The sequence below is a fragment of the Primulina eburnea genome, chromosome 5 (assembly GCF_022965805.1).
Source record: "Primulina eburnea isolate SZY01 chromosome 5, ASM2296580v1, whole genome shotgun sequence".
Lineage (NCBI taxonomy): Eukaryota > Viridiplantae > Streptophyta > Magnoliopsida > Lamiales > Gesneriaceae > Primulina > Primulina eburnea.
The window spans coordinates 35,056,376-35,066,506 of NC_133105.1; the positions used below are offsets into that span (position 1 = coordinate 35,056,376).

Sequence of the window (10,131 nt, forward strand, 5' to 3'; positions counted from 1 at the left end):
ATCATCATCTTTTGTGGGTATGATGATTATCAAGGTCATCAGTTTTTGTAGGCATGATGACCCCGTTTGCTAGTTTTGTTTGTATTATGCTTGGGTATTGTAAATATTTGAAACATGTCTTGTTTATAAATAAAACCGACTGCTTACCCTATGACATAACTATGTACATTAATGATATATATATATATAGTGCAAGATATTTCATATTTTATATTTATGTGTTTAGAATGACGTCTTCACAAAATAGTACTCAAGCCAGAATCAGACAAGAAATTCCCTCTCAAGATGACCATAACTCGGCAATTGGTGGAAATTCCAGAAGCGCTCAACACAATCCCCCCAAAAACAAAACGTACAAAATATGTTTGAAATAATGCATCAATTTGTGCAGTTTTGTCAGCAAAATCCACCACGACCTCATGATCAAGCTCAAGAACATCACATTGAGGCAAATGATCGAGCTCTTAAGAGATTTTTGAGATTCAAACCACCAAAATTTGAAGGCAAATCAGATGCGTATCAAGCAGAATCTTGGCTAAGCAAAATCAACAAAATATTCTCTATTCTCAATTATTCTGAAGAACAAAAGGTGAATTTTTACACTTATTTGTATGAAGAAGCAGCTCACAACTGGTGGAATACGGTGGCACATAAGTGGATAAAGAATCACACACCAAAAACGTGGGACAATTTTCTGCAAAAACTCGAAGGTAAATATATAACTCAAGTTATATTAAATACCCGAGAACGTGAATTTATGGATTTAGTCGAAGGTGACATGACCGTAGCTCAATATGAGGCTCTTATACATTATGCACCACACTACATGGAAGATGAGATAAGAAAAAGAAAAAGATTTGTTCAAGGATTAAATCTAGATATTCGTTGGGCAACATTGTCCACTGAAGTTGCCAGTTATGTTTATTGTAATGCCCAGGATTTGTTTATCTGCTAATCTGTAATTATTGATTAATGAATTGATATGATTAGAAGAACCATTCGAGACATGATTTGAGTTAGCATGGGAAGATAAAATGTGCGAGGAACAGTACCCCTCGCGCATATGCCGGACACTGATGCGCGCATATGCGCGAGATGGGCAGAGGACCTCGCGCATATGCGCGGAGGGTGTGCGCGCATATGCGCGAGTTGTGCTGAAAGTCTAGTGCATGTCCAGAGAACCTCGTGCATATGCGCGGAAGAAGGGCGCGCATATGCGCGAGCTGCCGAGAAGCTAAGCGCGGAGACCAGTAGGTCTCGCGCATATGCGCCGAGAGAAGTCGCACATATGCACGAGACGTGCAGTATGTATATTGAGCCACATGGTCTCTTCCATATATATATATATATATATATATATATATATATATATATATATATATATAAGTTACAATTCATTTAAAAAGGGACAACAAAAGGAAAACCGAAGGAAGCTCTGGAAAAATTATTCCTTGAATCTTAGAATCGCGATTGTGCAAAATCCGCCCGTTAGATTTTGAATTCGACTTCGGTACTGTGTTCTATCGACGCATGCTACAACTGGACATAAGTTTTATTACGTTTTGATATTTTTTGAAGTTATGATATTGTCAGAATCGGATATGATTCCTATATGATGTTCTTGACATGTTAGACATTGTATAATCGAAACCGGATTGAATAACAGACACTGTATGAAATTGTTATGATTTTCGGAATGGCTTTGATTGAGAATTGATATCAGATTTGTATTATTGTTATCGATTATGAGATGTTGGAATTGATATCTGACTGATATTGTATTGCTGGGTATATTGAGTTTGTGCCGTTATGCCGTTGAAACAGAATTTGATTGAGTTCTGATTATATCCAGTATTGATTTGAGATTGTATATTGATATTGTGCCTATTGGGAATGTCCTTCCAGATTGATATATCGAAGGATTCGAAGACAGATCAGAGTTGAACCCCAACGAGAGAAAGGTATAAATCAATGTTAACCGGGAGATCGACTGGAGTCAGATTAGACTCGAGTTTCCCAAAAACCACATACTTTATTTATTGCATTGATGTTTGCAATTCATGATATTGATATGCTTAGTCTATTGAGTTATAGCAAAGCGTGTATTGAGTCATGGACGGAGATGCCTAGTCATTGGCAGGACATGCCAAGTCGGCAGGATATGTCAAGTCTTTGGCGGATATGCCAAGATACTAGATGTGTGATTTATATCGATGTGTGCTTAGGAGCAGATCGGCTTCTATCGCTGATATTCGATATGAGACAATGTCCAGGAACCGGGATCCCTAGATTAGAAATGAGTTGAGTCTGAGATGACGAGTCACGAGTAGATTTATAGTTTTATATCAATTCATGTTTTTGGATTTGATACATGTTATTGATGACCGTTTATGCTTTTATATATGTTTATATATGATTGCATGTATATTGGGATTATATTCTCACCGGAGTTATCCGGCTGTTGTCTTGTTGTATGTGTGCATGACGAGAGGTGGGACAAGATCAGGGTGAAGAAGAGGATGAGATAGGACAGTTAGCATGGAGATCCGGACTTAGAAGTAGATCTGTTTCATTACCTGACATGTAGTGAATGAACAGTAGTTGTTATGATTTACTTTTGTACAGGACTTGTACTAAGATCTGGATATTGATCTTGTAAATGAAATATGATTTATTTCATATGTTGCGTACTCTTGTATGTTTAAAAAAAAAATTAGACCTTGTTTATTTAATTGATCTAATCATTCCGAATGACGATTAAGAAATGAATTAGCATTCGGGTCCCCACAGCAGGTGGTATCAGAGCAGTAGGTCTGATTAGACTGAGATAGAAGCTAGTGAGCGGGGTAGATTGAGATTTCTTTTCTGCTCTTCTTATGCTAGCTTGTTTTACTGCTTTAAATGCATGTTTACCTGATTATCTGATTTGATTTGGTAATATGTATTATTGAGAATGAATCAGAACCCTTGATCAGCAGTAAGATGATCAGAGGAGGACTGAAACAGGTTTGTTGTATTTGGTTGCTAACCCTTTTGGTAATCAGATATGCCTCCTCGAAGAGTACCAGAACAGGGTAGAACTTCAGCTAATCTGATGGATGTCACAGCTACGCCGATGGAAACGTTACTGAAGAGGTTTCAGTCGTTCAAACCGCCAACCCTGAAAGGAACATAAACTTTTGTTGACTGTGAGTGTTGGCTAGATGACATTGAGATGCTGTTTGATTCCTTGGATTACACAGATGAGCGTCGAGTCCGACTGATAGGACACCAGTTGCATGATGTTGCAAAGAATTGGTGGATCACTACAAAGAGAGCGTTGGAACATCGAGGTACGAATATCACTTGGAATGTCTTTAAATCTGAGTTTTATCAGAGATTTTTCCCAGTGTCGAACAGGAAAGACAAGGGGGCAGAGTTTGCTAATTTGAGACAGGGTCAGCTGAACATAGAGTAGTATGTGGCCAAGTTATCTACCTTGTTGAGATTTTCTCTACATGTTTCCGAGAATGACGAGGCTGTGGCTGATCAGTTCATCAATGGGTTGAATCCTGAAATCTTTACATTGGTGAACACCGGGCGACCAAATAACTTTGCTGATGCCCTGAACAGAGCCAAGGGAGCCGAATCCGGTCTGATGAGACAGAAAGGAGCTTCGTATGTTCCTCCAGCACCAAGACCACAGCAACCACCTCCCAGATTTTAGTACATTGATTTAAATGAGGTCAAATCCCGAGTGTTTTAGAACGTCTTAAGTTATTTATGAAGTTTAGTGGTGAGCATGTGTACCTACGTCTAAGCAATGCAAGTTAAGTATTTTAAATACAGTTAGTATGTGCAGCAACGACCCCAATCGAAGTCCAACGAATCCCTCAACGCCAAGTAAGTATGTTTGACGTACAAGAAAATATTTTAAGTTTTTGAGGTATGCTAAATGTCTTGTGACCAAATTATGTTTAAGATTGGAAATCATTAAATTATGAACGGGAAACAATCCGCCCGTTAAATTATGAACAGGTTTAGATCGAGATTGGAAAGCGATAAATCATGAATGTGGACCAATCAGCCCGTTAAATTATGAACGGGGATCTAATGTATGTGGCGGTGGATACGTCCCTGTCATCCCAGTACTGTGGTTTAGTCTGATCAGGCGATTACATTATGGGTCACTTGCATTGAAACATATTTCTACGCAAAATGATGAAGTTATGTATGTTCAAGTATGCAAGCATGTTTAAGAAAAGTTTATGGCACGTCTAAGTATGTATGTACGTATGTTCAAGTTTTATCTTGCAAGTTCAAGTTTTAGTATGTATGTCCTATTTTAAAGTTGCATGTGATTTTATTATGTAGTACTTGTTAACCCCAGTTTATACGTGTTGAGTCTTTAGACTCACTAGACTTGATCGATGCAGTTGAGGATGTTTATGAAGAGGCTAGAGGTGGGGACCTAGGAGCTGGCTTGGACTGAGCGTGAGGCTAAACCCGAGGACCGTCATGTTTTAAGTCTTATGAAAACATTTATTACTTTTGTCAAACTTTAAACTTCAAATCTTGTTGCAACAACTTGTGAGACGTACAGTTCATTTCTTTTATCGAATTTTGAACATTCACGCTTATTTAAGAAAATTTTAAAAATTTTCGCAAATTTTAAGTAGTAAAAAGTACGGTACGTCACATTTGGTATCAGAGCCGTATTCTTTTAAAGGGTTATGCTTACTGCCAGTCGCAAGAAGCTCACAAAGTCACACATCAAGTCTGTAAGTTTTAAGGTTTCAAATTTATGCTATGTAGTAAGCATTAAGTTCTGATTTCAGCATGTCCATATTTTAAAGTTGAAGTACGTGCATATTATATCATTGATATCATGTTCATGCATTTTGGGTTTACGTGTTGGGTAAATTATTGGAACAATATGCCTCCTAGACGTGTGATCGACCGTGAAGCAAGGGATGAGGACAGAGAGCCTCGAGAGGAGAGAATAGACGCTCCTCCACCTCCACCACCAGATATGCAGGCACAGATGCTTGCAAGAATGACTCAGTTTTTCGCACAATTTGCGGGGGACCAGGCTGTAGTGGATGCTGGGGCGAGGCCCAGGCCAGAGGCAGTATATGAGAGGTTCAGGAGGATGAACCCAAAGGAGTTTTCGGGTACCACTGACCCGATGATAGCTGAGGGATGGATTAAGTCCATCGAGGTAATATTTGATTTTATGGAACTGACCGATGCAGATAGGGTCGGGTGTGCCACGTTCCTTCTGACAGGGGACGCCAGACTATGGTGGGAGAGTGCGTCCGTGGCAGTAAACTTGAAAGTGCTGCCTTGGAATTTTCAAGGAGGTGTTCTACTCCAAGTACTTCACTGAGGAAGTACGCTCCAGATTGACTATGGAGTTCATGTCGCTGCGGCAAGGAGACAGTAGCGTGGCAGACTTTGTCCGGAAGTTTGAGAGGGGGTGTCACTTTGTATCCCTGATATGTAATAATGCCCAGAGCAAGCTGAGGCATTTCATGGATGGATTGCGGCCGATTTTGCATCTTGATGTCCGAGTTGTTGGTCCTACTACTTATGCAGTCGCCGTATTTAGAGCATTGGCGGCAGAGCAGGATCAGAGGGATATCGAGTTGGACAGGCAAGGCAAGAGGCCCTATCAGGAACCACCGCAACACCAGCAGCAGCAGCATCAGAGGCCCGAGTTTAAGAAACCGTATCAGGGGCCGCTTGGGAAGAAGCCATATCAGGGACCGCCAAAGGGCAAGGGTCCAATCCAGCAGCAGGGGGCGCTTCAGAAGCCAGGGAACTTCCCAACGTGTCCTAAATGCAACCACCAGCATCTGGGACTCTGTTTGTATGGGTCGGGCAATTGTTTTAAATGTGGATCTACTGATCACATGCTGAAAGAGTGCCCACAGTGGAAGCAGCCAACTCAGGACAGAGTGTTCACCATGCATGCACGGGAGGTGAACCCAGTCATGACTTTACTGACATGTAAACTTTTCTACCTAAGCTCAGTATTATTTTACCTTGCATGTGGAATTTATTTGGGATTATTAGTGTGCTAGTAATACGTTCGAGTGTCTTGGAATACTAATTTTTACTATGCTTGAGGATAATGTTAGAAATTTGGGGATATAAGTTTGTGTTGTGCTAACGTCCATCAGGAAATATTTCCATTTAGAGAATAGCCATTAAGGCCTTGATAGACTCAGGAACCTCCCATTCTTTCATATCAGAGATGTTGGCTAGTCACTTAGATATCAAGACAATTGGTCTCGATGTGAATTACTTAGTGACAGTCCCATCAGGGGAAGAATTATCAGCTACTAGTGTGGTCAGGGACATTGATCTTGAATTACACGGCCACCTAGTGTACGCCGACTTGATCGTCATACCAATGCCAGAGTTTGATATCATCCTGGGAATGGACTGGCTGACGAGTAACAGAGTCTTGATCGATTTTCAGAAGAGATCAGTTTTGGTTAGACAGGTGTTCATGGAGCAGTTCGTGTTTGAACCAGCCAGATGGAGAAGTTTCCCTCGCATGATTCTTGCATGCAGGCGCGAAGACTCATTTCCAAGGGGTGTCAGACTTTCTTGGCCAGCATCATTTCAACACCTGACATACCCACTCCGTCACTATCAGAGGTGCCAGTGGTCAGAGACTTCCCAGACGTCTTTCCTGACGACGTCACAGGTCTTCCACCAGAGAGAGAGGTGGAATTTGCAATCGATCTTATGCCAGGAATGGAGAATGAAGGACGGAGCCAAGGGCAGTGTACTGTACACAGTGTCAGATGGTATTGTGAGATACAGAGGTAGAATGTGGGTGCCTAGTGTTGATTCGATCAGAGAGGATATTCTGGCAGAGGCACACGCATCTCCGTATTCTATTCACCCAGGAGGTAACAAGATGTACAAGGACCTACAGATTTTGTATTGGTTGTCGGGGTTGAAGAGAGACAGCCACAGATTTGTGTCTGAATGCCTCACTTGTCAGCAGGTGAAGGCAGAGCATCAGAGGTCAGCAGGATTGATTAAGCCACTCCCCATCCCAGAATAGAAATAGGAGAATGTTACAATGAATTTTGTGGTTGGTTTGTGATAGGATCGGTTAATCGAATAAAGAGTGGTTAGAATGGGGGGTTGAATAAACACTGCTCGAATTTAAATTTTCTTCGACAATATGAGTTCAGTTTTGTTACAAACTGAAACTAGATATCCCGTCGGTCAATAACAATCAGTTAAACTGAATAAAACAGTTGCGGAAAATAAACTGACTGAAAGATAGAGTATCTAACTGAAAATGAAAACTGAAGTAACGACACAATATGTTTCTGGATATTCGGAGACTTGAATAACTCCTACATCACCCCTTCTATCACGAAGATAGGATATCCACTAAAAGACTTTGATCAAATACACGACACTGTACTGACCCACTTCAGTTTGGACTTGTCACTTTGCCAAAACCGAAACTCTTAATATTCAAAACTTTTATAGATCGTAACTGATTTTAGCACAACTTAGAAAATCTATTAAAGATTACAAAGTGCTATATAAGCTCGAGAATGTAGTCTTGAATACTACTGATATGACTGATAAGCGTGATCTTTGATTTCTGATTGCGAGTAAATATTTCTGCAGGGTAACAGCAAGTGGAAAGAGATAACTGAAAGTCGGGTAGTCTTCAGTTGTTGCCTTCGACTATTTATAGGCTCTCCTCTCAACGGTAACATTAAATAATGTTTGAATATTCTAACCGTTGATTGCCACGTCGATATTCTGACAGTCGTACACTGTTCATTCTGCAATGCGGCGTTCCACTACTAGTTGCAGGTAATGTACTATTTGTCGGTTGTCGCTTTCAACTGAGGACGTGTACAGCTGAGAGATCAGCTGGTAAAGAATCGGTTGCCGAGAATGAACTTTAGTTGTATCGAACAGTTGAATAATGTTCAGAAGATGACGTGTTCAGTTGATGATCAGTTCAGTTGCCGAGTTCAGTTGGGAAGTCTTTTTGTCAAAGCAGCGGAATAAGTTTCCAACAATTTCCCCCTTTATGGTGTTTGACAAAACTTAGAGTAAAAAAAATAACTGAATAACTGAACTCTTGTAGATAAAATAAGATGTAGATTCAACTGAACTCATATTCTTCATAGATATAAGAATTTAAGATTACTTCTGCTTTTCTAAAATTAGTTTAAGTCTCTTCCTCCTTTTTGTCAAACAGCTCCATCTTAGAAGATAATTTCCGAACGTCAATAGATAGGAGCTTAACAGAGTCGGAAATATTGCTGATAGCAGTAGTCATTGCAACTTGAAGTAAGTCGATTTTTCTTGAAACAAGAGATTCTACACTGTCGACTCGTTTGTTGATAGAGTCTTGAGTGGCAGTGAGACTGGAAAATATCCCTCTGTTTTTATGTATATCTTCAACTGCAAAGGTCAGAGAGGTAACAGCTGCTTGTATGGCGTTTAGTTTTTCTAAGTTGAACTGATGGGAAGAGTCCAACTTCAGAGTGTGTGACAGCTGAGTGTTCTGAATCTTCGATATGGCAGTGATTATTTGTTGCATACTATCCTGCATGTGCTGAACTTTTTCAAAAATGAGATCAAAATCTGATGAAGATGGAGGAGGAGACTGATGAGATGTTCCCGGTTCTCTTGTTGTGTGTTCAGAAATGACTAATGCTTGTTCAGTTGAGACTATATCAGCAACATTCTGAACTGGAACATCAGTTACAATAATTTCTCCTTGAACTGGAGGCGGTGATGGTAGATTCTGATCAACAGAAGAACTGGCTAGATGAATGGCAGATGGTGATGAGACCAAAACTGGTGCCTCTAAAGAGTGAACGTGAGAATCAATCGGCACATCAGTCGAAATAGCTTGGTCAGCAACTGGATCTTGCTGAACTTGTTCTTCTGAAGAAATGGTGACCTCTGGATGGATTTGATCAGCAGAGTGATCAACTGGATTAGACATAGGTTCTCTCAATTTAGTATCCTGCACCACTGCGTGGATAATTTCCTCAATGTTTGCAAAGGAAAGCTCGGCTTCAGTGTACAGTTGCTGTTCAGCAGGAGATGGTTGAGGCATATCCTGAACTGACTTTTCAATTGGAACCAAAGCCTGTTCTGAGGATGGTTTTTCAACTGTATCCTCTTCATCAGTATCTGAATTTCCTTGATGAAGAACCAACTCCTGATCCATTTCCCAAAATTTGATCTGAGATTGTAACCCAAGCAAATCGGTATCAAGCTCAGTAATTACTGCTTGATCAGCAAATGCAGTAGGATTTGTTGGAACGTAGTTGTCTTTCAATTTGCTGACAATTTGAGCCAACTTCTTGGCTCTCACCTGATCAAACAAATAGGATTTCCTTTCCATCGCCTGAGCAATTGTTGCAGCTTTCACCGTTCTTAGAACATAAGCTTCCAATTTGATGAAGGTGTTCAGCTGAGATTCCTTCTTCAGTTGCTTGGCAAATACTTGTGTACGAAAAGCTGTCCAAGCATCGTAGGACTGAATTTTTGAGACTGCATAACTATTAACCTTTGCCCAAATAAGGTCAATGTGTGTCTGAATGGCATTGGAAGGTCTGGGCTCTTCAATCAGCTTACCCTTGCCTTTATCAGTGCTCAGAATGTGAGGGATTTCCAATCCTGTTCGAGTTGATTCCACCACCTCTATAAATTTTATCCCTTTGGGTCGAGCAAATGCCACACTGGCAGGGCGAGTGATTTGAATCAGAGGCGCTTTGGTCCTAACTGATTCCTTTTTGGCACCAACTGAAGCTTCTGGTGGAATGATTTTCAAAGGAACTGCTTCTATTGGTTGCTGAGCATCTGAAGAAATAAATGTATCAGTAGGAATGGATACCTCGGCAGTTGTTGATTTAACCCTTTGGGTTCTTGGTTTCTTGGCAATCTGTGGAGATGGAGTTTTCTCTGAGTCAGAAGTACTCAAAATTAATTTCCTCTTAGCTACCTTCAGTTGAGCCAAAGTTTTGGCCTTCTTCACTGATTTTGAGGCTGCTTTATCAGTCCCAATCTCCTGTTTGATTTTGACAAACTGAGCAGGAGAAATGTCCAGTTTGGTTCTCAGTTGCATAGTGTTCTTCGCAT

General features: G+C 40.5%; 1 protein-coding gene across 1 annotated transcript; it reads left to right on the forward strand.

Moving 5' to 3' along the window:
* The first annotated feature begins 373 nt into the window (after positions 1-373).
* LOC140831501 (uncharacterized) lies at positions 374-955 on the forward strand. The gene has a single exon (XM_073195255.1). It carries the CDS (start codon positions 374-376, stop codon positions 953-955), a length of 582 nt encoding a protein of 193 aa, XP_073051356.1.
* Positions 956-10,131: the final 9,176 nt, after the last annotated feature.

What these genes read in the sequence shown, in the direction of transcription:
- LOC140831501 (XM_073195255.1), top strand. Translation starts at nt 374, where the DNA reads ATGCATCAATTTGTGCAGTTTTGTCAGCAAAATCCACCACGACCTCAT.